Raw genomic sequence first — 26,524 nt, 5'->3', positions numbered from 1 at the left:
AGATATATATGAACATGTGATATCTGCACACCTGGCCTGAGTCTGAAGAGCCCATGAAATGTGTTAGATTTGTTATTACTTGATTATTTCTTTCCACAGCTGTACGTTCCCACTTCCAAATGCTTATGAAATGTCTCTGATGATGTATAGAGACTCACAGCACTGAATACTAGAGAAAACCCCATTGTGTGTCATTGCATTAAATGCATTAACTTGGTTTTGGTTACAGCAGGTCTTCTGGTCTTGCTTTGAAAATAGGGAAAAAAAAAAAAAAAAGGCAGCATTCACTTTGTACCTTAGATGTTCACCTTCAGCCATGCTTGCTATTAAATAAAAACTAAATTCTCACTTGAGATTGTTTGACTTCAACTCGCAGTTAACCCTTTTTCTCTGAAAGGTTAAAAATGTCATTGGTATACAGCAGATACTTCCAGACAGATCTCATACTTACTTATACACTCACACATTGTACTCATGTCATGTCTCAGTCTTCTTTGCAGTAAGCTAGGCAAATTGAGTGCTTTAAGTCTTTCTCTGTTAAGCGCTTTCTTCAGCCCTGAAATCCTCTCCATGGCTCTTTTCTGCACCCTCTTCAGTTTCCCAACAAACTTCTAAAAGTGCGAGCACCAGAAACTGCATAATCTCATATTGTCTGTATTAAAATCAAGTGTGTTTGAATGGGCTCAGCTCATCAAGCAACTGAGATCACTTGGAGTGTCATGCTCATCATTGTGTGTCACTCCACCAGTGTTTCTGTCACTCTCAAATTTATCAGCTGTGAATTTACAGTGTTTACATCCAAAATAATGGAAGAAAATGTTGACTAGCATCTGACCTGATGCTGAGCCTGGTGGAACTCTCCTATTTGATAATGCTTCCTGATTCATTGCTGCTTTTTAACAGGCTGTTAGCCAATTCCTAATCTAATTAGTGCATGCTCTGTTGCTATTTCTAATGGTTTTTGATCAGAATATCACACAGTGTTAATTCTAATCTCCATAAAAAATGAGTATCACATCTCTTCATTGACCGTTATCATTCAGTCTTTACCTTCATCATATCATTTGATGCGCCTCATCAAAGAAAGAAATTGCATTGGTCTGATAAGGCTTATTTCTCCTAAAACTCTATTTACCATCATTAATTATATTTCTATTCTTCATTGTTTCAATCCCACAGCAGCTTTTCCTATATAGGGCAGCAGCTCACGGTGTGTTCAAGGCCTGTCAATATGGGTGTTATCAACCCAGCCCAAACAACTCAGTTCTTTGAAAACCAATACATTTAATCATAGTGGCTTTCTGTTCACTCTCTGTCTTGACCACTGTTTTCCAAGTGTTTCCCAGTGACAGAAATCATTTCAACCTTAGATTTCCAGAGAGAGCTACATGCTTCCTGAAGCATGCCTTAGAAGAACACCATGAAAGGGACTATGATAAAATATTGGATATCGTGTAACTACCTATAAATGTTAGATTTCTACAAAGTGATTCCACTGAATTGTAATTAAGGGTTTGAAAGTCGAATGATTTTAAGTGCTAGTTTTAATTACCGCTTGGTGAACTTTAGTGTGTTAGAATTGTCACAACTTTCCTTTAGAATTAGTGTCAAGCCAGGCAATACAGTGGGAAATTATTAACTCATACTTTGGTTCAGCAATTATCTGCATTACAAGGTTTATGCAATTAGCTGTTTAAGATGTCATTATATTTTGCCATCTGGTACACAGGAGTTTATGCATATGAACAGGCACGTGTTGAAGTGATTTTCACTATATGACTCTTGATCTCAACCCAAATCATCACTATAATGAGTGGAAGACTCAGTGTACAGTACATTAGTGGCAGGTGCATACTATCAACTTCATTTTAATAGAAGACTTTCATGTTTCCATTTTTAAAGTATTCTACACAAGTGCTGAAAAATTAATTGCTCGTTTGCAATTTAGCAAAAACTGAGGACATGTTATTGCTAAATGCTAAGGAACATCAGTTTTCAGAACAGCGGCCACTAATTTAAGTTCTTTCCATCTGTAACTTCAGGCCAATTTCTGCTCCAGACAATAAGAAAGTCTCACTGAAGTTCAGCTTAAAATGTTCTCTCTTTTCGTGTTGAACATGCTGAATTACCTTTGATAGTCTCACAGCACTGAAATCCTCTTGAAACTGTTACAGAGCAAGCTGCAAGCATGCCTTAGAACCCACCTGTGGTACAATAGCCTACAGTGTCACCATTTTCTGCCAGTGCACACAGTACTGTGACCTGGGTCCTTGGTCTTACTTCAGTCTGTCTGATGTCACTTTTGCCTGTTAGCTCGTGTTTGACAGGCAGATTTTAAATCTGGGGAGAAAAGGTATTGCAGTCTGTAACCCGCCACAAGGAAATCCTAGTTTCCAGGAAGTGGAGACTGTAAGTAGCACTAATGACATCACTGCGTACTTAGATAATACCTGGTATTTCTTGATGCACAGTGTTCTGGTTTTCTAAAAGTATTCACAATCTTTAATTAATTACATGCATGAAGCTATTAACCTTGTTTTACACAACAAACCCTGTCTCTGGAACTGTAAGAGGCCTCCTTGGTCGTAGAAAGGCTGGGCAGAGACTGAAAGCAAGCCATTGGTGAGGATTTCCTTCACTGAACTGCAGTGCGGACAGCTAAACCCAGGCTGCAACCTCAGCACCATCATTTAGCTGTAAGGGTAGGTGCAGTGGTTTAGGACAGGACAAGGGTTTGGCACCAGGGAAGGGACAGGATAGCTCCTGCCACTTCCTTCTCCCAGATGGACTAAGTGCTAATTGCAGGACTGCTCTCAAGACTGCCAGCAAATCACATTTCTTAGGAGTGTTTATTATTTTTGGGTTCTGGTATTACACTCTGGATACTCCCCACATCTTGGGGCAGTGGTGGTTTTTCTCTGGGCAAGGAAAGGCACCGTTCCCAGGACCACTTCCAGCCATGCACTGGCAGGAAGCGCAGATTGGGGCTGCTCTCCATGTGCGGCTGCTGCAACTTCATTATTGAATTACATTAACAGGCCGCCCTCTAGTGTCATATTTTATTACATGGGTTAAAACCCCAAATGGGCTGAGTAAAAATTTGTACTTTCTCTCAGTGAACACCACAAAGAGAGCTACCCACAGAAGTAGCCACAAAACCTTTCCATGGAGCATGCTGGGTAGCCTTTTGTCAGGTTACAATCTCTATAATTTTGTCTAAAAGGAGATTTCTACTGAGGTTCAGGAAGCTGATCCCAGGACGTCCAAGGAAAATATCACTCAGATCTTTGCATGTCTGCACTGAGGTGCAGAATTTGCCTGCCCTGTAACATCAATATTAACTTTTCTGTGAGTTATACCAACACTGTGGTATATACATGTGTCTATACCTCTAATGTGAAGTGTTTCATTCTCTCTCAGTGTCTTTCAGGGAAACACCGGGAAATGTCCTTCATGGTGACACTCACTGTGCACAGGGATTGTTTTGCTCAGTCTAAAAACAAAAAGGCGATAGACATAAGGTACATAAGGCAGTGATTATTCAGCAGTTTGCAACATTTCAGAGCTAAACCCAGAAAATACTAGAACTAGAACAATCAGAAAAGCACTTTTTAATTTTTTTTCCTCTGAAACCCTTACTGCTCTTAATGGTCAATACTAAATAAACTCATCAGAGCTGCCCTTACTTGAGCCAGTTGGGAGGGGGGAAGCAGGACAAAGCACATCTACCTTCAAGACCATTGGCAGGCCAGGCCAAACCAACAGCTGGTGTAAATTAGCATGTGAAGGCAGTGCAAGTCCATCCATTTACACCAGCCAGAGACTGTCCTTGTATATTAATGTTCCCTGACACTGAAGCCACCTGCCTATCTTCCATTTTACTGAGCATATTTTGTGTCCCGTGGGAGATCTGCTTTGTCATGTGAAAAAGCATCCTTTCCTTCAGGTAAATAAAGGGAACCACCTCAGCTCTAACTGCAGTGTTCTGGGACCCCTCTGCAGACAGGAAGTGTCCCTCAGGGCAGCCTCTGAGGGGTGACACTAAGGGTGTCCCTGGAAGAGTTGGACTGTGGGAAACGTGCTCTTGGTTTTCCCTGTGAAGCGTGGCATCTGCCTCCTCCCTCCTCCTCCAAAAACCCTCTGGAATGATGGAAGTAACCAGAAAGCCAGAGGAAAGAGCAAGAACCACCTGACATGTGGTGGGACAAGGAAAGCTTGACTCTGCTAAAATTGGATCCACACACTGCAGCTGATGGAAACTGTGGGCAAAGCAAGGGGGTAAGCTGCCCAAAGTCACATTTTGCTCTGAGGCTTTAATCTAAATTATTTTTCCTGGCATTGCTGGGTTTGGAAGCAAAAGATGGCCTTATTTCCTGGTTTAGCCGTGCCCCCTGTGGCTGCCACAGACTCAAAGTCAAGGCGACCACCACCCTCAGATCCCCGCCGCAGGCCGTCCCCGCGCTTCCCGCCTCCCCAAGGCCGGGTCTCCCGCTTCACCTGCCGGCAGGGGGCGCTGCGCCGCTGAAGGCCGGAGGGGGGGAGGCGGTTGCGGAGACACGCGGGAGGGGCGGGGCTTCGAGCCTCTAGGGGGCGCCGTGAGTAGCGGCGCGCAGCGCGGCCGTGTGGGCACGTGCGCGCGGAGGGGTGCGCGCACTCGCCGGGGGGATTCGCGGCCAGGGCTTGCCAGGCCGTGTGCGCACGGTGCCTGTATCCAGTATCCATAGCCGTGCTGATAACGCACAGCACATGCAGGCACACACGTGTGTGCGCACGTGCAGACACCTATCCATAGGTATCCGTATACGTGCATGCATGCACAGGCCCTGTACCTGCGCGCACACAGGTCTGACGCAGGCACACACACGTGCCTGCACACAGCAGACCCAGGCAGGGAGGTGCTGCACCCCCCGGGCTCTGAGTTTACTGCAAGGCGATAGGGTGGTAGGTGAGGCCGGTTTCCAAATCATCCCAGGTGCTCCTGAGCCCCTGCGGCACGGCATGGAGCATGGGATGGGAGAGAGGAGGGGAGAGTTGCGGGTGGAGTAGCCGATGGATGCGCTGGTAGACAAAACTCAGCTGCAGAGTTGTTCTGTCCTCTCAGCTTTGCAGACTCCCTGCTCTGTGTTTTGCAACCCTGCAGTAACGCAACTGGAATTATTGTTTCTCCTTAATAATTTAATTAAGTCTTAGTGGTGTAGCATTTTCCCCCCATATTAAAGGAAATGAAGTCAACATCATTAAAAGGAGTGGAATAGGCGTATGCCAAAGTATTTGTAAGAGCACGTTAAAAATATTCTAATATGAATTCCAGCTGTCTCACAGGACGCTGGTAACTTTTCAGAAGAAACCCAGCATCACGGCAGCCCCTCTGCCATCGTCTGCAGGCTGAATGCAGATTTGTCACAGCAAGGGGAAGCAACCTTTGTGATTTCCTATCATCACACTTTTTAAATCAAGTTAGCTGGTAATTTATAAAGGCCTTTGGCATCGCCTTTGGAGTCAGTCTCGTGATGTTTGTAATTAAAGGCAAATTGCACTGACCTCGTCTGTTCCAGAGAGTGGAAAAAAGTCCAGTGAGCCCAGCCCAACTCTGCAGTGGGACATGTGGCATGGCTCGGGGTGGTCCTGCCTGGGGCTGGAAGTTGATGGGGTAACTGGGTGCCAGGGTACCAACTTACTGGGGTGCCTGTGTCCTAGGGGATGTAGTTTGGGGTATCTGTGTGCAGTCACAGTTGTGTGCTGGACTACCTCTGTGCATAGCTAGTGGTGTTTTGGAGTGTCTGAGCACCAGGTACCTGTGGCCTGGGGTAAACTGGGTGCTACGATCCCCGAGTCCTAGACTACATGTGTTGTAGCATACTTGTGTAAGAGCGTACCTGTGTGCTGGGATACCTGTGTAACAGGGTACCTGTGCGCTGGGGTATCAGTAATGGACTGTGTTCTGGGTACCTGTGTAACAGGGTATCTGTGTGCTAGGGGTACCTGTGTAATGGAGTAATTGTGTGCTGGGTACCTGTGTAACAGGGTACCTGTCTGTTAGGGTACCTGTGTAATGGAGTAACTGTGTGCTGGGTACCTGTGTAACAGGGTACCTGTGTGCTGAGGTATCTGTGTAATGGAGTAACTGTGTTCTGGGTACCTGTGTAACAGGGTACTTGTGTATTAGGGTACATGTGTAATGGAGTAACTGTGTGCTGTGTACCTATGTAACAGGGTACCTGTGTGCTGGGGTATCTGTAATGGACTGTGTTTTGGGTACCTGTGTAACGGTACCTTTGTGCTAGGGTACCTATATAACAAAGCACCTGTGTGCTGGGATAACTGTCTAACAGGGTATCTGTGTGCTGGAATACCTATATAGCAGGATACCTGTGAGCTGGGTATCTGGTATAGCTGTGTAACAGCATACCTGTGTAACAGCGTACCTGTGTGGTGGGGTACCTGGTAATGAAGTACTTGTGTGCTGGGGTAACTGTGTAGTGGAATACTGTGTGAAGCTATAACAGTATACTGGGGAATCTGTGTGCTGTGAAATCCATGTTCAGGTAAAGTGCTATCCTGGGATGCCTGTGTCCTGGAGTGCCTGAGTGCTGGCATAGCTGTGTTCCAGCAATACCTGTGTTTTGGGATATGCAACTACTGATGTAACTGTGTGCTGGGGTACATGTTAACTATGTTAACTAGGGGTACCTGTGTGCCAGGATACCTTAGTATGGGGGTGCATTTTTACAGAGCTACCTGTGACCCAGGACTACCTGTGTGCCAGGATACCTGGGATCCCTGTGTGTTGGGGCACCTGCACCCCTACTACTTCAGCTTCTACTGAAACTTCCAAGCTGCCAAGGGATGAGATGAAGAATGAGGGCCCTGGCAGCAACTGCAATGGGCCACTCCCTGGCAAGGGAGAGATGGTGTCTTGCTGCTGCCTCCTTCACATTCCCATGGCCAGAGGGCACTGGGCACACCAGTGCTGACCCATGTAGGAGCAGGCTCCTTCCCCCATAGTCCTTCTCCTTTAGCATCACATCCTGGTGTTTCAAAAGTCTTTGGGAATAGCAGCACTGCTGTGAAAAGGGAAAATGAGCTTCACTGGAGTCTCCATCAGATAGGGGAGGCAGTTGGCCATGGCCACTCTCCACTTCTGCTCAGGTGTCCAATGTCCTCCTCTGCTCTGTATGTTTCTCCTTCACTTACCAACTTTCCAAACTGTGAGCAAGAGGAAGGATTCTCCATGGAGATTCAGTGTTTTTTCTGTATTGCACAGGCAGGAGGCCTGCCGGCGGGTTCCCTTCGCCAAGCAGGGCAGAAGTCACTTGCACCAAGGTTTGGAGCTCAGCAACACTGAAAACCTGGAGATAGTTCTTGGAAGTTAAGAAGTGGGGGCAGGAAGGGGAGGGTGGGGAAATAATTAAAATCAGTTTGTTGCTGAGGTGCAACTGTAGTAAAACAGCATCAGCCTCTCACCCTGTGTGCCTAGTTACTGTTGGGGGGCTTATCAGAGACTTTCTTAGCTGTTCAGGCATTTACCAGAGGTCAGACTCTCAGAAGTGCCTCCTCCCTTACTCCGAAGAGAGAGTCTTAGGGTCTTGCAAATGCATCTGGTGGGCTTAATGCCGTTCAGGCATTCATGAAACTTCTGGCCTGCCAACTTGCCCTGACCCTGGGTGCAGCCAAGGGGACCTAGTGGAGCCCATGCCACGATGAAATAGCCACAGATTGTGTCAGCCCCTGAATATCAGCAATGACACCAGCACTTCTGATACTGATTTTCTGGTGTTTGGTTTTTTTTTCCTTACTGTTAAAGGATGAAATGGGAAATAAAAGGCAAATCCAAAAGGGCTGGTGGGAGGAGGTCAAACTGTGGCCCCTCACCCAACATCCAAAGTCCCTGGGCTTAGAGACCCCTCCACTTGTACCAGTTTGACCCGTGGGCAGTGGGAGCAGCCCTTGGACACCAGAGTCCTGCAGTAACTGCACCCGCCTGGTACACATCACCTCTGCTCTGGATCTGGAAGGCTGCTGCCCCAGGGCCTGTGTCCCACTACTGCTGGATAAAGAGCCACTGGAGCTCTGGATCTCGTAACCTCCCATACATACATACATACATACATAATATGTATGGATACACACACACGAATATACCATATACGTGCGGCTAAGAACCGGCAATGGTGCAGCTGCTGGCAGGCAGGACGGCTCTGGGCGGGAGGGCTCGGCGGGTCCCCCCGTTCCCCCCTCTGGGCCGGGGAGGCACCGCGGGAAGCGGCGGGGGCGGGCGCGGAGAGGAGGGGGGCGCGGCGGCTGCCAGGTGCCCCCTCTTCATCCGTCCTTCCATCTTCCATCCTCTATCCCTCCCTCCGCGCCGCCTCCGCTACTTTGGTCGAGACTTTGTTTTGCGGCGGGGGTAGGGGGCACCGCTTCTCCCGTGGATTTCTTCCCCATCCCTATTATTTTTGCATTAATATATTTTATATATATTTTGGGGGCGGGGGAGGAGGAAGGTGTGAGGCTCCGAGCGGGTAAAAAACTCCGCATGTGCGTGATTTAAAATGACATAATTGCGAGCCGGGGCTGAAGCAGCGATAAATCAGCCGGTCGCCTGCCGGGACTCGCCCCAGCACTGGACGGAGACTGCAGGGAAAAAAAGGCAAAAAAAAAGGCAAAACGTCCCCGACACCTAAAAAAGAAAAACAAAAAGAAGGAATTTAGAAAAAAAAAGGGGGGGGGGGGGGGCGGGGAGGATGAAAAGAGCCTGGAGCGAGCTGCGGGGGTTGCGCGGGCGCGGAGCAGTAGCGGCGGTGCCGACTTGCGTAGGCTGCGCTTCTGGGGGTTATTTTTCCTATCTCCCCCCACCCTTTTTTTTCTTTCCTTTTCCTGTACCTTAGATGAAAATGGCTCCCAGTGACTTGGCGAACGGTTGAGAAGGCAGAGATGGCAGGTTGCGAATTTTATTTATCGCCCACCTTTCGGGAAAAAAAAATAATCCTAAAACCCAATAGCCAAAATCAAACAGCAAACTTTAAAAGCTTTTGCTTTCTATTATGTTTTTCCCCCTTATTTTCTAAAGCTCCCCCCCCCATACCCGTCTCGTGATGCGATGCCGGAGAGGGGAGGCACGGAGCTGCGACGCCCATCACTGTCTCCCACACCGGGCAGCCCCTGCTCCGAGAGCGGGCAAAAAACCGGTGGCAGAAATAGGGCAAAACCGGAGCAGAAACCTCCGGGTTGCCAACTCTCTCCCTGGGCGAGTAAAACATGGTGACGTGGAGCAGGCGGATGCTGCGGCGGACACTGCGCTCCCGCGTAGGGATTTATTCACCTTTTTTTTGCTTTGATTTTTATTGTCATGCCACAGATCTGCAACTGTACGTGAAAATAAAAGCGAGAGCTCACGGATACCGCTTTCCCTACCAGCGAGGACTGAGTAGTTAATCCAATAAGTATATGTATTGTTTGCGGCTATGTGTTGGGGCGGGGGTGCGGGGCGGCGGGGTGGGGGAGCAGTTAATCATGTATCGCAATGTATCGATAATATAAATGCATATTAAAGTGATGGGAGAAAGCAGCTCGGCTCAGGGGCTCCTTCTGGGGAGAGGACAAAAGAAGAAAGTGGAAACTATCTTTTAAGATATTTTCCATTCATAAAATGGCAGAGGGCTTATACACGAGTCTATTTCTGCGACTGACTGAACAGCTAATACGTTATTGCCAGCTTCAAAAGATAATTGTAGTGTCGATGGAGACCTAATAATACAGTAGCACATGTAATTTTAAACAACACCTCATTGTTTATTGGGATGTAACTTTCCCAAAGTTTATTTGTAGCATTAAGAGAGAGATTTATTTATTTATTAAGTGCAGAACAAATTGCAAATGAGCAGCTGCGGGGCAATGCACGTTTTGTACAGCTACGAGAGTTTCTATATTTAGTGACAATCTGAATCTGAAGAGGATTTAAAAAAAAAAAAAAAGAGTATCTGTAAAGAAAGGCCCTTTTTTTTTTTTCTTCTGGAGGAGGTGGGGGAAGCAGGGCTGGGGGATCTCCAGAATTGGCTTTTCAGTTTTCTGAGGGAGGAATAACATAGTCTGTGTGCCTCTCCCTGCCAGCACTGTGACCGTACATACACCTGCTCCATAAGCTCAGCAATAACCTTTTCATCCAAGTTAAGGAAGAGGTTGGGCATACATACGTGGGGTGGTGGTGTGATTTATGTGTTTTTCCAGCAATCCAAATAAAACCATAGCTGAGTGTATCCCTTTGTAAGGGCCACCTGTGCATCGTGCCTGGCTGTTCGTGGGGTTACCCTATGGAAATCATCCCAGAAGCCCAGTATAGAAGTTAACACCACAGTCGGGTGAGCAGAGGATGGTCTCACCTTCTCTCTGCTGCTAAGAGAGGAGAGCAGCAATTGTGACAGGCAGCCCACATGGATTACACTTCTGGGCTGTTGGAGTTTTTTGGGTTTGTTTTTATTTTTTTTTTCCCTTTTTTTTAAGAAAAGCTGCTCTTCTGGGAAAAAAAAAAAAAAAAAAAGAGGCAGCCAGTCCAGAGAGACCCAGCACGAGCACAGGGTGCCCATCCCAAGGATCTCTATTGCCAGGGCTTACAATGCGGCAGGTCAGTGAATTACAGTAATAAAGACTTTAAAAAAGAAAAATAATTTAAAATTCAGGTGCTGAGACCAACACATTTCTTTTGCTGTTCTGAAGGAGCTGTAGGCACTGGGAAAGGCAGAGCAAGCAAAATGTACTGGGTACACTCTGCTCTGTGATTTTTTACAATGTGTTTTAGTCAGAAGTGTTGGTTCTCGTGCAGAATTGAGTTCTTACAACCAACCTTTGCATGTGAGATAAGCACAACTTCTGTGGCTCTCTCCTTGCATGTTAGGAAGCTGTCTAGATAACTAGAAAAGTTAGAGAAGTGAAAAGTTACTAATCACCACGGAAGAGTATTACTTTTTATTCCCTAAAAGTTCACTTAGGTCAAAGTTTAGTTTGGGAGTGGGAAAAGTGTAGTTTATAAAGTAGCTTTATTAAACAGTGCCTGTCCTTCCTCTGAAGAGTACAGACTTCACCATGGTTTTTTTATGCATAATGAACTTAGGGGTAATCTTTATACCAGAAAAGAGACAAGACTGAGTTAGCAAAACTTGTGATGGAAAACTTGACTGCTCTATATCCGTGAGGAAAGTGATCAGACCTCGTGTACTCTGGGTCAGCAGGGATTTAACTTTGGAAAAAATAGTTGCAGAAGAGGTTTGCAGATGAATTATGCACGACACATGCACAATGCCAGAAAAGCAGCAACAAACCTGCACCTGTTCCTGTGCCCTCCTCGCCCGACTCTAACCCAGGTACAAAGTTGTCTGAGTTGTCTGACAAAGCTACTCAGATTGTTGTATTTTTTTCTTCCCAGAACTTTAGCAGAGATCAGAAACCTGAGGAATGACTTGGTAGTCAGATCGCTCTTGGGAGTTTTTGTTAGCTGTTTACTTGGGGAAATAATGCCCATCTCATCTTGAAAGTTACAAACCACAGTGGAAAACAGGAGGGACTGCCTGTTAATCGGGGCTGAAACATCACTGGTGCTTCTACCAGCGTAGGTAATGTTAGAATGTGGGCATTTTTGCACTGTATTCTTGTTTTCTCTTAGGTAGAACTTTTCTGTGTAAGATCCCTCAGTTTGTATTACCTCAATCTCACAGTTTGACTAGAAATTCTTAAGCTTTATTTTTCACACCATTTTTTACATCTCGGCTCTTACATTGTGACCAAACTCTGAGTATAAAATATTCTCATACCAAAACCAGTGACACAAGACACACTTTCCTTTTGAGAGATATATTGTGTTGATGCATAGATATACAATATACTCAAATTGTGTGTGTGGGCATACACACATTATTTGCCACACTGTGTTTATACCGCTCTTGCGCAAACTTTATTCAAGCAAAACTTTCATCGAGGCATGCAAGATGAGGTCCAAAGTGTTTCTGCCAAACTGCCTGATAAAACATTGGATTTAGGACAAGGGCAGTATCAGTACCGTATGCTGTAATCACTCAGTATCACTGGAGAATGATTTTGTGCCATTGTGAGAGGTGTCCAGCAGCTTCCAGTAGCGAGAATGCCACGGGACTGCATACAAATAAAATACATCTGAGGGTGACTGTATTCATGTTCTTTCCTGGTTGTGAACAGGGGTTTTATCCAGCTGGATAGAGGGATCGGCATGGTGGGTAGGGGCTTTCAGGTGCATGTTAGCAGACAGTGTAGTCTGGCACTGCCATAGGGTTGGGCCAGCGGGCACTGTTCTTACCAGTCAGTAAATCACAGCAAATTTATTAAACTGTGTTCACTTTCGCAGGGAACTTTCACTTTGCGGTATTTGGGTTTTCAGACAAATTCTACTTGCAAAGGAGTATTTATGTTAAAACAGTGTTACCACTTACTTTGCTCTACATCAGACCTACAGCAAAACAAGAGGGGAAGTGCTGCTTATCCCTTCTCTCTCCATTCTGTTTTCATTCTTTCTGTACTCTGCACACTTTTGCTGGGAAGTTACTTCCTCTGTGGTGCATCTCACAATAGACTCAAGACCCTGTCAAAATGTGTTACAAGTCCACAGGCATTTCTGTGGTATGCTTGGCTCCAAAGCCAGGACCCCACATACGGCCGTGTCAGGCAGCAATGAGTCCAGTAACTCACAATTAAAGTAGGAGATTTTGCAGGGAAAGGGAGAGAACTGACCAATTTTTAGCGCAGTTATTCTGATGTGCCCTTAGCACAACTGCTTTAATTCCCATCTCCATGTGTACATTGCTTTGGCAATGCACCTATGGCCTAGATCCCAAATTCTGGCACAGCTGCCTCCATCTCTCAGAAGGGGACTGCAGCACCTTTCCACCCTCCTTGCTCTCTTGATGGAGGCATGGTAATCAGCTGAAAATGCTGCATGCAAAAATATGATTCACATGAAATCCATGGTGTAAGGTGACTTTCCATCAAACATATTAACCTGCTTAAATAAGCTGCCCCCTGAACTTTGGAGCCTGGAGACTGAAGTTTCTGCCCACTTGCCCTCCTGTTAAAGGGTGACACAGCAGCATTTGTAGTGTTTATTTATATTGCATCAGGGTTTGGAACCTTCAGACTGAGGAGGAAAACCCCGCTATGCTCAGTTCTTTTTGTACATGTGGAACAATAAAGCAATCTCTTCCCTGGAGAGAGTCTTCAAGCCCCTCTCATTTTTAGTAGCTTCAGAATGTAAACATCATGAAGGATGGCTAGACCAGGTTAGGCATGGCACTAACCTATGGCTCCTCCACATATCTGCTAGGATTTGGAGCTAATTCCATAGTGGGTCATGGGGTGACGCAGATACATCACCTGGGCATTGATTTCCGTCAACCATAATGGCATTTGAGTCTCGGAATAGTTTCGGAGATACAAGTCATAGCAGCTCTAAGGCCTTGATGGAAAGTGGATCAGGATTAAGCTGTCAGTGATTTGGGGGAATCTTCTGGCTCTCGGTGGGACAAAGCTGCCCTGAGGACAGGCGAGCAGCCAGGGTGGTGGCTCTCCCAAAGCCACTGCCATCACCCAGGGCCCTGAAGAACCCCATTGTCAGGATGAGGCCTTTAATGATCCTTGCTGTATGTTAACAGGCCATACCGCATATAGACCAGCTATTGTCAGTGCTGATCCTTGTCCAACTGACGGGCTATTCAAAGCGCTTCTCAAGCCTCTCCAAAATCCCAGCTTGTTCTACCCCGATGACAGCCATCCCTCCCATTCGGAGTTTTCTTTGTACGCTTGATAACATGGTGGAAATCCCTTATTATGCTTCTTTTAATAATGCTTTCACATGGCAAGGGGACATGATGTTTTAATTTATGCAGTACACATCATCCTTCCACAATTTGCTAAGAGGAACCCTCACAACCTTAAGCCTGTGCTGAAATAACACAAGTTTATGCAAACCCAGTGGTTTCCAACCTGTGGTCTCCAGACCGATGGGAATCGGCGGGCTCCTTCCAAGGGGTCACCAGGAGGTAACCAAGAAAGCAGAGCTGCTGTGGAGAATAAAACATGCAGTGTGTGGAGCTGGGCTGTCACCAGCACAGGTCTGGAGCTCCCGAATTTGAAACTGAAAATCACTATCAGAGTTTTCCTTTCTTACTTTTTTTTTTCCTCTCTCTGCTCAATACGTTGGGGCTGCAGCCCTGTGTGTCTTTAAATACCTACTGGAGTCGATTAAAAGCAGTAGATTTGGAGGGATAATGATGCCACTCGTTAAGTTATGAGTTGTGTGAGTTAAAGTCTCACTCTGTTGTAAAAAAGTAGTAATTAACCTTCAGATCCACTTGATCACCACCACCCCCCAAAATTAATTTTGAGGTATTGTCATGCATCTCAAGGCTTCCAGTATTAGGAATATAATGCTTCTGCTGTTAATGAAGCGGGTATCCATGATCAAGGGGAGCTGAGAGTTACAGACAATTGTTTGTTTGCCTTTATTTCTCACGCCCTTTGAAGGTTCTTTTTTTTTCTTTTTTTTTTTTAATTTTATTTTATTATTAAGTGACTTTAGCAGATTGTGCCCTCAGAGCTGTGAATAATAGGGTTATTCTACAAAAATGGCCAAGGCTAGTTAAGACACACAAAGCCAGGAAATCCTTTCAGGGATGAAATCAGGACTATTTTAGGGGTGCCGTGTAAGTTGGAGACTTTGCAGCTCGGCTCTCGGCTGCTGCATTGCTGCCAGGCACGGCCGCGCTGCTGGGAGGAAAGTTCCTCCCCGCCGATGGCTTGCCCGAGGGAAGGGTGGGGGGGTGGGGGGGAAGGACCCTTTACACCCGCCATCGAACCCGGGAGGGGGGGGTTCAAAATACAGGGGAGGGTGCAAAGCAGCGCTGGTGCCCGTGCAATGGGAAGGGGGTGTTGGTAGTGCCAGGTAACTTTGCAGCAAAATGCAGCAAAGGAGCTTGGCTGGTGCAAGGCGCGAGGCTTCCCCGCGCCGCGGAGCGTTGCCAGGCGGGGGGGGGGGTGCACATGTTGGGGGGGGCGGGGGGGGGGGGAAGGGGGTTATCCGTGCAAGGAGGGGTTTATCCGTGCAAGGGAGGGTTACCCTTTCAAGGAAAGGGGGTAACCCTTGCGGGGAGGGGACTACCCTTGCAAGGGAGGGGGTTATCCATGAAGGAAGGGGGCGGTTATCCATGCAAAAAGAAGGGTTATTGGTGCGGAGGTGGTGGTGGTACCCGTGCAGGACGGGGTGGTTACACGTGTAGGGGGTGTTACCCTTGCAAGGGGCGCTCGCTGCCCGTAGAACGCCCCGCAGCCCTCTCGTAGAGCAGCCCTGCAGAGGACCCCCGCGGCTGCGAAGGGAATTGACAGACATTGGGGATAGGTCGGGGGAGAGCCGGAGGCCCGCAGCGGGGACGGCCTGTCCTGGGGCAGGCGGGGATAGTAGCGGGCAGGGGATGTCCATGCGCTCCCCCCTCCCTGGTGCGGGTCTTCTATGCAAATCGCGGCGATTGCGGAAATAAGCGGGGGTTGGGGTGGTGAAGGCGAAGGAGAGGGAGGGGAGGAGGGCGTCTGCCGAATCACTCCCAACTTCTGCAAAGTCCTAGGCGCTGGGAGCACGCCTGGGAGAGGCAGCGCCTGCCCCAGTCCGCACTGCGAACCCTCCTCCGGACTGGGAGACACCGAAAGAAAACCCCAAATACCCCAAACACTAAGAAGAAACCCCAACAACCCACCTAACGGCAGGAGGCAATTGGCTGCAGCATTTATTCTCTTCCGGGTTCCCAACGGCTGCAAGTTTATTTTAGCTACAAAAAATAAATCGACCCCTTGCTCCCCGCCCTCCTCCCCTTTCCCCCCCTTCCCCCCCTCCCCCGAGTCACCAACCAGAGCCAATCGTCCGAGCCCCGTAAAGTTTCTCACGTGCTCTTATACATGCCCATGGGACATGGCACCTCCTAAACTTCTCTTTTTGCTTTTTTTAGCCTAATTTCCACATTTTGGCATAAGGCAGCAGCTATTGTCTGGGCGGGCGCTGCGCGGGGTCTGGGCGCGGAAGAAGCGCGGATACCCACACTGGGGTTGCTTTTATTTCCTCCCCTCCCCCCTTTTCTTTCCTAAATCTTTTTTTTTTCACTGGGATTTGAGAAAACCGCTGAGCTTGACAGATTCTGCACCCCTTGCGCCCCCCTCCCCGTGCGTACGCGCCGTCTGGAGCGCCCGCGGCCGCGCACAAAGAAACGCGGGATATGACGGACCACGGCGGGGGCCAATCGGTGGGGCGGGGCACTGTGACGTTGCCTGAGCGCTATCCAGTCAGCGGCGGGGGTGGGTGTTGCGACGTTTGAACTCCCCCGGGGGGGAGGGGCGCGCCTTCCCCCCCCTCCCTTTTTTTTTTTTTTTCTTTTTTTTTTTTTTTTTTTTCTTTTCCCTGCCGTTTCCGCCGAAGTTGGGGCCGCTGGCGGGGACGGAGCGGCGGAAATCTCCGGATTTACACACACACACACACACACACACACACACCCCGAAAACAATAAAAGCGGGGAGAGAAGAAGGAAAAAGCTTTTTTGTTATTTAAAAAAATATATTAAAATGATTTTAAAAAATATTTATTTTGTAAAGAAAAACGCTGACTTGCGAAAATAAACCAACTTATATATCTTTCCTCAAACCCATTCAGGGCTGGGAAATGCCACGGGTGGGAGGGAGAAGGAGCTTTTGCTTTCGCCTCTTTCCTTCATTTATTTTCGGGAGGGTGTCCGTGGCCGCGGAATAGCTTGCACTTGACCGTGGCCCCTGCCTAGAGAGGGCGCAACCAGCCGTCCCGCAGCAAAAGTCTCCCGAAGGGCGGCAAAAGTTACTTAAAAGATAATGGTGCAAACCGCAAAATGCTGGGAACGGTGCAGGAAGGGGGAGGGGTAGAGGGAGGTGGGTTGCGCGGGGGCGGAGGGGACCTCGCTATCTTTTAAACAAGCGGCATGGAGAGTTTTTTCCGTATATCCCCTATGGATCAGATTTTGCCCTGTGTCGTCCCCACCCTCGAGGGACGCGGAGGTCGCGCATCCATGGGAAACGCTATTCCCAAGGGGAGGGAAGATGGGGGACAGGACACGGACATGCACAACACCCGGAGACACCCTGAATCCCCACGAACAGGCTGGAGAGCATCCAAACCCCAAACCCAAGCTGGTGCCAAAACAATGCGCTCCAGAAGTGGCAGGAGGCGCGGGGGTATTTGTAATTTTATGTTTGGGTTGGTTTTTTTTTTTTTTTTTTCACTTTTAAGGAGTGCTTTTACTGGGGGATGGGGATGGGGGGTGGCATCAGATGAATTTATGTGCTATTTGTAATTTGTTATATTATGTATTTTTATTTTAAGTGAAATACGCGCCCCTGACAATAAAGTGCATGATTTAAAATGACAAGTGCCTAAAGGCGACGGGGAAAGTTGTGAACGCAGCGCCCGTGTATCGCCCCCCCTTCATCCCCGTCCTTTCCCGGCCAAGGGCCGAGCAGATCCGCAACCACCAGGAAAATGAACAAGAGAAAAAACCCAAAACACAACACAAAACCACAAACACACGAAAAAACACAAAACAACCCCAAAACTTTGAGAGCCCGACACTGCTCTCCCCTCTCCTCCGCGGCTTGCCCGCGCTGCGGGGCGGCGGGGCGGAGGGAGGCGGCGGCGCTGCAGCCCCCTCCCCGCCCCTCCCCGCCCTCGCGGGCGGGCGGTGCGCGTAGCGGGGCGGCGCGGACCGCGGAGCGCGGGGCGCGGAGGGGCGGGCGCGGCGCAGAAGCGGAGCTCGGCGCGGGGCGCGGAACGGGGGGCCGCGGCCGGCGGAAAGGGGCGCGCAGCGTGCGGCGACTATGCCTTTAACGGCGCGCAGGGCAGGCATGCCGAGCGCGTAGTGCGGGAAAGTCGAGGCGGGGTTAAAGTTCAGCTCATGGAGCGGCTCCGCGCTGGCTGCAGTTTGGCAGAGTTGGAAATGTGAAAGCAAGAAGCAGGCTCGGGGCTCCCCCTCCTCTCCTCTCTCTCTCTCTCTTTTTTTCCCCTCCTCTCTATCCCTCTCCCTCTCTCTCTCTCCCCCTCTCTCTCTCCCTCTCTCCCCGCACACGCACACCTCCAAACCGCAGCCCCCCGCAGCAGTCATGTATTCTCCGCTCTGTCTCACCCAGGTAAGCGGCTGCCGGGGCGCGATGGGGCCGGCGCTGCGGGGAGTGGGGGGGAGGGGGTCGTTAGCGGTGGGTTGCGCGCCGGGGAAGGGGCACGAACGCAGTTCGCCGAAAACTAACTTTGTTGCCTTTCGCTTGCATCCCACCCCCCCTTCCCCGCACTGCCATTTGTGTCGGCACATGGCTAATGGCGCCTACTTATTAATGGTTTAATTAATAAAGGAGGGGGTGTGGGGGGGGGGGATAGCCGGGCGGGCGCGGTGCTGCGGGACGCCCCGCACGGCCCCGCCGTGCTTGGTCATCCGCGATCGATGCAGCCGCCGCCGCCGCTGCCGTCGCCCGCACCGCGGCCCCGGGGCAGCGCTGTGAGCCGCTGCGCCTCCAGCAGCCCCGGGCACAGAACGGCCCCGCATCGCCGCAGGACACCCCACTCGGGGTTACGCGGGCGGGAGCGGCCCCGCTGCCTCCGCGCTTTAATCACCCCCCTCCTCCCTTCTGCCTTCTCTCCTTTCTTGGGGCGCGGACACGGACCCGTCCCCTGCACCTGGTCATGCTCCCGCGGTGCAGCCGCCCCTGGTCCGCGCACCTCCGCACCCGCGCAGGCCCTCCCCAACCGGGGTACCGTACCGAGGATGAGTGGAGGAGGTCGGGGGGAACACCCGCAAACTTGTCCCGTGTGTGTCGTGTGCAGCCCCCCCCCCCCCTTCCCGCTCCCCGCGGATCGGGCCCCCCGCGGTTCTCAGAGCAACTTTTGCGGTCCCCGGGTGCGGCGGGACGGGGATGCGCGGGGGCGAAGGGGTCGTTTAAGGGGGGGTCATCCTACGGTGGCCCCCGACTTACGCGGCCGCGGAGCGCTACCCGCCAACCACCCCAGCACCAGCACAAGCACCTCCCGCCTCCTTTTCCCCGCGCGCTGCTGCAGGACGCTAAATTACACACCTTCAATTAGCAGGATATAATGGTTTAACGAGGAAATGCTTTGTGGTGGACTCAAACCCCAGATTATTTCCTCCTGCAGGAGATTTTGACTACATTATTCTTAATAATTTAATTTGAATATTTTTTTTTCTCCCGGTGAGAAAGCCTCTCCAGGCTCTTTCCGTCGAGAAAAAATGCGAGGAAATGGAGAGAGAGGGGAAGCAGCTTTCCCAGGCAGTCTGAAGAGCTGCAAAAGTTTCAGCCCCTTGCCTCACTATGATTCCCCCCTCTGCCTCACGACGTCCTTCCTCAGTTTCCCCCCAAATTTCTGGGTGCCTAGTGAGGAGAAGCCAGGCCGGCAGGGCACGAAACTCCACTGGGCTTAAGAAACCAAACACTTGAGTAAAGGCAAGGAGGGGAAACGGAGAGTGGAGGGAGTTTGCTGAGGACACGGGATGCAACTCCTTGCTCTGGCCTGGCCAAAGTTTGTGCTTTTAATTCAACTCTGCAAAAATACCTGCTTTTTGTCAGCACTGCTTTTCCAGAAGGGCCAACAATTGACTCCTGGCAGGGCCAGCACTGCATCGCTTTGCCTCCGCACGTGGAGCTGCTTGGGTTTGGTAGGCCCAGTTGCACGTTAAGGAGAAAATAAATCCATGGGCTGGTTGCTCCTTGGAGTGCCTCCCCCATCGCTATCTCTCTCTTTTTTTTTTTTTTTTTTTAGTATATGAAAAAGTGAAAAGTCAGGCACTGTGCTTTTCCTCAGTTGTGGAAATCCCACATTCTTGTTGCACGTTTGGAAAAGTAATAGGAGGATTAGAGGCCTCCTGATAAACTCTTCCCTCCGAAGGCTCAAATAGGGGATTCTGTAATTTTCTGCAAAAAAAAAAAAGGGGTGAGCTCTGAGCAATCGCAAGCAATTTCCTTTTATTGATAACAGTGTTTGGGATGAAGATTTGGGGTGGGGGCTTTTTTTTCTTGCCTCTTTTTTTTTTTTTTTTTTGTGTTAAGTTTTGGTTCCAGATTTAAAAGGAAGCGTTCAAAAGTGGTTTAGAAAAAGAAAACAAACAGAGATCCTGGTTATGAACGTATGTATCCAAGCACTGAGCTTTGAGCATGAACATTTTTGTATCATCTGTCAGGAAAAAAATCTAAACATTGCTCCATTTACATATCTGCTGAAGATCTAGGAAAGAGTCGGGGAACCATATGTACATCTCTTTATAGATTTACAAGCAAGTGGATTGTAAAAATATTAACAAGGGTCCCTGTCGCTGGCTTAATTTCAAAAGATCAGCAGAAATACAGTGTTTCAAAAGACTCCTTTGCAGCGTTACATTATTGCAGGCGCCTTTGGGCTGGGTTTGGGGGCTCTTTTGTGGCAGTTTTAAAAATTTTTTTACACTTTTCTGAAGAGCAGAGGGGGATTTCAGTGTAAGCCACGCAGAATCGTGCAGCCCAGATTGTAGGTGCTGCTTAGAAACAGGCTGCTCTCGGAAAAGCTCTATTCTCAAACTTTGGAGAGGAGTGCAATGAAGAAAAAAAAACAAACCAACAACTTTTTTTTTCTCGCTTTCCCAGCTTTCTGGTGCCTTTTTATTTTTAGGTGACCCATCCAACGCCAAGGGGGGAAAGCAGACATCTTTATCAAATACTCTGAAAGAGTTTCCCTTAAAGCTAACTTGAGGAAAGGCAAAGATCATCTCCTTTCCCACCAGTTACTTAAGATCTTGATATTTTGCAGCAAGACTGCAGACAGGTCTGCACATCTTTTAGCACACTTGCAGTGACACATTTCCAGAACTTTTTTGTTGTTTGGTTTGTTGGGGTTTGGGTGTTGGTGTTGTGTTTTTGTTTTTTTTTGGGGGGGGGGGGGGGAACTGTAATAATGCTGAAATAAATAATAGCATTGTGCAGAAACTGCTTACCCTCTGCCCTCCCTGTGCCCGCTTCCAGCCCAATTTTGTTTGATTAGTCCCGAGTGCTTTTATTTCCACTTTGACTTTGCTAATACCTCGCAGATGAGATTGAAGCGGTGCAATTTTGCAGAGCACTGTGTTTACCAAGACAGTTTGAAAGTTGCTCTGAGTCATTAACCTTTTCTCCTCATACACCATTTTGAAAAGACACATTGGAGTCTAATAGGGACGTGCACACCTCGCACGCCAAGCAGCCGTGCCTTGCATTTACTTCAGCCACGGACCCTGACTTCAGACTCGAAATCACTTCTTCATTGTTTTTATTCCCTCTCCCCCTGCATTCTTTTAAAGTGGGGTTTGTTGGGTTGGATTTTGGTGGGTTTGGGGTTTTTTTGAGCGCTGTTTTTACCTCCCCTTTCAGGTTCACATCGTAGAAATCTGCTTCAGCGCAGGTTAAAGCGACTCTCTTGGATAGTATCCAGTGTCGAGCCAAAAAAGTCCCGAGCACATGAGATCAGGCAGGACAAAGTGCTGCTTAAAGCAGAAAAGTTAAAATATTTCAGGATGTACCAAGACATGTTTAGAAACTGGGAAGGCTGGACGCTCTCCTCTGGCTCATTGTGGGTCTGTTGAGGCTCTGCTCTGTGTGTACCTTCGCAGATAAACTTCCACTTGACAAAAGGCCTTTTTTCCTTCACTCTCCCTCAGTGGGGAAGGGATAGGACAGGAGGGATCAGAAGGGAGGATTTGCTATTTTTAATAGCTTGTAGGAACCTATAGTTTTTACATTTTTATTATTTTTTTTATCTATTTCCCCCCCCACCACCACCTTTTCTGGTGGGTGAGAGCAGCTCCATGTGCTGGGATTGTGCCGCCTCTCACTTTTTGAGTCTGCCGACTGCAAACTTGGAGCAATTTTTTAAAAATTTTTTTTTCTTCTTTAAAAAACTATTGAAATTTGAAATGCTGATCTTTTCCAGTAGAGGAGGGGGGAGGGAAAAAAAAAAGGAAAAAAAAAAAAAAGGAATGTGCCAATCATTGGTGTGATTTATTTTATTTTACCTGCTTATATTTTAATAATTCTTCATAGTCCTTGTGATTGGTAACCACTCTGCTGCACTGTAATGAAATATATTGTGCTGGTTTTGGGTAGTTTTTAACTGTTTGTGTCTAAAATAAAAACAAATGCTGTGATATTACCTATAGATTTAAGTATTTACCATTCAGGGGCCACTCACAGTAAGTGCAATGAAAGCTTTTGGGAAGTCAGCAGAAAGTCTTGAATTACAACAAGGTTCTGTTGATAGATATTCCTACTATTGATTTCTCAAATTTTTATAATTATTTTGGAGAAGAAAACGCAAGTTAAAATCAGGTGTTGGAAGGAAGTAAGATGTCTGTTTTAATAACAATATTTGTACAACCTAAAATGGTTTGGGTAGAAAACGTACTCCATGGGATAATTAAAAAGGACAAAAAAAAAAAAAAAAAGTTAATCTGAAAAATCCCCAGTGTTGCCTTGCAGGGGTAAGTAGGGGGTGGCTTTTATTATGCTGAGGGGAGAAACGTTGCACAAATTACTTTATATTTTCCCTCCTGGAGGGCCCAATCCTGAGGGAGGGAGGAACTCGGCCTCTAGAGCAAAGGCATCCTCAGCACAGAGAGCTGGATCAGGCCCCCACAGGCTATATACATTTTAATATGTAGCCTGGAGTTTGGTCATCCATTTATTCAGAGAAAACCCAGAAATGTGGTCTCAGTATATTATAATATGTTTTGATCTCTAACTGATATGTGTAGTAATTTTTGAGGAGACATATATTTATTTTTTTGTAAAACAAAATTCAAGAGGCTCTTTCCTGCCTTTAGTTAGTTATTTTTTAATTGTCAGCGTAATTTAAATGGTGATAATTTTTGTGCCAAGGAAGATGGGTGATCTTTAACTCATCATTGCACAAAGCAAGCAGTGTCTCTGGATGGCCAAACTATCCAAGTAGGGCTTTTCTTTTTAAACATACAAAAGTACAACACAACGTGCAAAGAAAAGAAAATCAATAATTCTTTCCGGATTTGCACAGGTCATAAAGCTTTCTCTTACCGCGTTACCCAATTTTTCCTGTTTGTTTTATAGAAAGAAGAGTTTTGCTTGAATATCAGATCTCTATTTTTCTTCCCCTTTCGGCTAAATATAAACAAAATTTGTTTAAAAAATAAAAATCCAAGACTTGCTTTTTCTAGGATTTTCATGTTAGTAGTTGCGAGTGCGGGAGAAATTGTCGGCGTTACTTTCTGCTTCCTTCACCGTTTGGGAAATGGAGAGAAAACCACTCTTCATTGTATTTGTATATGCAGCTATATTGGCATTTTACTATACTGCCTGCTGCTATTTCCAAATATATCTTAGGCAAAGTTTTACTATACTTTAGACTTCCCCATGCAAACATTGATTGGCATCCAAATGTTTAGGATTTGCCAAATTGGCGGGCATGCACTGGCTACACTGCAAGCAGCGGGGTCAGGGAGAGAGCAGAGGGAGATATGCACTCCGCAAGTGGACTTGAAAAGTGGTTTTTACCTTTTAACTTATTCTACCTGTTTTGTTTTTTTTCTCAAAGAGATTTGAGATGGGGGAAAGGGCCCCATCATTACACCATCTTCTGGGTGCCTGTCTGAAGTCAGACCCTGCTTTTGGGAAGTGGGGGCAGAGGGTTTGGGTTGGTGTGAGGTGAAGCAGGGATGTGGCGGTGGTGGAGTTGGGGTCCGTTGGTGAGGCGTACAGATCCTGAGGCCTGTAAAACACATTAGTACCTTCCTAATTCTCACTGTCCTAGTAAGCCCAAGAGCCTCACGTAAGCCCTGTTTCTGGAGGCTTTTTCGTTGATGGTTTCAGTGACACCAACCCTTCTCTGTAACTTTTTCAGGATGAATTTCATCCCTTCATTGAAGCACTTCTGCCTCACGTCCGAGCGTTTGCATACACGTGGTTCAACCTGCAAGCCCGAAAAAGAAAATACTTCAAAAAACATGAAAAACGCATGTCAAAAGAGGAAGAGAGAGCCGTGAAGGACGAACTGCTAAGTGAAAAACCCGAGGTAAAGCAAAAATGGGCATCCAGACTTCTGGCAAAGCTCCGGAAAGATATCAGGCCTGAATTTCGGGAGGATTTTGTTCTCACAGTCACAGGAAAAAAGCCTCCGTGTTGCGTTCTTTCCAATCCAGACCAGAAGGGCAAGATGAGAAGAATTGACTGCCTTCGCCAGGCAGATAAGGTCTGGAGGTTGGACCTTGTTATGGTGATTTTATTTAAAGGTATTCCGCTCGAAAGTACTGATGGCGAGCGCCTTGTAAAGTCCCCACAGTGCTCTAACCCCGGGCTGTGCGTACAGCCCCACCATATAGGAGTTTCTGTTAAGGAACTCGATTTATATTTGGCATACTTTGTGCACGCAGCAGGTAAGTGCCTTTCTATACCACCTTCTCCAATTTTCAGTTTATCTCTGTGTTGGGTGCCGTGCCTTGATGGCGGCGGCTGCATGAGCTGGGGAGGGAGCTGGGGGCGTGGGTTATCGCCCTCCTGGGGCGGTGAGGAGAGTGCCAAAATTCTCCTCTTTTTTTCCCCCCCTCTTTTTAATTTTTTTTTTCTTTTTTCTTTTTTCTTTTTTTTTTTTATTGTGGGTTTTTAAGGTGCAGCTGTGTAGAAGCGGCTCTTGTTTTCCCGGAATTAATGGTGTTTCGGGCACCATTCACAGGTGTTATCTTAAATGTTGTCCTAGGAGGGATCGCAGCTGGACATGACTTCCTTTAGCCTGATTTTGGGAAAAGCAGATTTTAATTATATATTTTATTATTATTTTCCTTTAATAAAGTTTGTGTGTGTTATGCACAAAGTAGTCTGGGAGGGCTTGGGGTGCCTGAGGCCAGTGGGTTAGGAGTAGCAGGCATCCTCATCCTATGGAGCTGTGAAAATCTTACAAGGATTGAGCTCTGACAGAAAGGAGAAGACAGCCCCTCAATTGCAAACCTAGACATCAGGTCTGAATAGCCATGAAACAACCCCTTGGGTAATCCTATGGGGAAAAAAAGGCATTTAACCCTGCCTTGAAATATCACAGTTTATACACTTAGAAGCTGAGCAGGTCATGAAACAAATTTCTGGACTCATTGTGCATATTGGGTGGCGGGGCTGAGATGTTTTTGCCTGTGGTGAAAACCTTGAGATCTCTGACTCCAGCCCAAAGTACACCCTGCCCGCAGAGCAACTCGGTGTGCTCAGAGGATGTGTACTATGGTGACCGGATAAAATAATACGCTATTGTAGTTCTCCTGAGTGATTATATTGCAGAAAAATGTGCGTGTGTGAAGTGCTAGGCCCTGTTTTTCACGTATGGTATGCATAGGTCCCCCTGGGCTTCAGCCTGACTTGCAAGTCGAGGGGCTGGAAAAAAAAAGAAGAGCAGAGAGGAATCATAGCAGTAGAAACAACTTCTATATAAATATATATCAATGAGAATGCTGAGCAAATTACAGCGCTGGCAGCTTGCACTTCCAATGCCACCTGGCAAGAACCTCCACCCACCCAATGGAGGGTCTTGCAGGAAGTTTTGTCTACCTCAGAGTTTCTCTCTGCTGGGTCCCTGCGGTGGTTGTTGTGAGAGACGGCGTCACTGCTGTGATTTTTACGGTACAATCCATGTTCGGAAATAACTTTCGAGTATCCTCATGGTATTTCCTACAGATAAGCTGCAAAATTTACTTTGCACTTCGATGTGATGTGATAAATCATATTGCACGTTTATGGCAAAGGCGAGCTAGGCAAATATCGTGGAAAATTATTTATTTGCTCTGCGATTTATGACAGGGCACAGTGAAGGAAGGATTACCAATTAATAGCTTACCAAAAGGAGGTTGGGGATGGGGCATTGCAGGTCACCTCTCATTCCATCACTGGTCCCGAGGAGACCAGGAACTCACATCCTTCTTTGTCTGCCTCAGTTTCCTCTTCTGCACATCAGAATGGGGTGATGCGCTTGCAGTGTTTTGATATCCCTGTCTTGAAAGCTGCGTTTTACTGCTCTACGGTGCACAGGTTTTTATTATTTAGGTGTATATGTAGTGTGGTCCCAGTAAATACCACTCTGTATTGTGTTTCCTAAGTGAAAATCAGCCTTCTGCGGAGTGCAAAATTTGTTAATAGAAAACAATAGTCTTGGTTTAGCCTGTGTGTAAGGTCACCAAAAATGTAGGATGGGAAGAAAAGGACCAGACCCAGAGTTATAAGTACTCTGGAAAGCTTAAAGGGATTCTCTCCTTGTTGTAACCGCCAGGTAGTAGACGTTATAAAAGTTCACTGTTATGACTGGGGATATACCATCTTATCAGCACACTGTTGGCAAACAGTAGCCTTGATAGTAGTGAATTCTTATTTATTTCTACCTTCAGCATCAACAGGCAACAACTACATTAACAGTCGTTGGACTAGACATTCG

At 47.5% G+C, this 26,524-nt stretch overlaps 1 protein-coding gene across 14 annotated transcripts in view; it reads left to right on the top strand.

Annotated features, from left to right (window-relative positions):
* NFIA (nuclear factor I A) overlaps positions 1 to 26,524 on the top strand; it is a 359,804-nt gene that overhangs the window by 93,279 nt on the left and 240,001 nt on the right. For 7 of the 14 annotated variants that reach the window (XM_054165672.1, XM_054165666.1, XM_054165667.1 and 4 more), the window contains exon 2: positions 23,960 to 24,491. In XM_054165672.1, the coding sequence (XP_054021647.1) occupies positions 23,960 to 24,491 (532 nt within the window). Of the gene's footprint in view, positions 1 to 17,941; positions 18,205 to 23,959; positions 24,492 to 26,524 lie in introns of those variants that run through there. The other 7 variants (XM_054165670.1, XM_054165676.1, XM_054165674.1 and 4 more) reach the window with 2 other exon arrangements.

The sequence above is a fragment of the Dryobates pubescens genome, chromosome 11 (genome assembly GCF_014839835.1).
Source record: "Dryobates pubescens isolate bDryPub1 chromosome 11, bDryPub1.pri, whole genome shotgun sequence".
NCBI classification, from domain to species: domain Eukaryota; kingdom Metazoa; phylum Chordata; class Aves; order Piciformes; family Picidae; genus Dryobates; species Dryobates pubescens.
The sequence above is the reverse complement of the archived record's forward strand: the minus strand, read 5'-3'. Positions and strand labels throughout refer to the sequence as shown.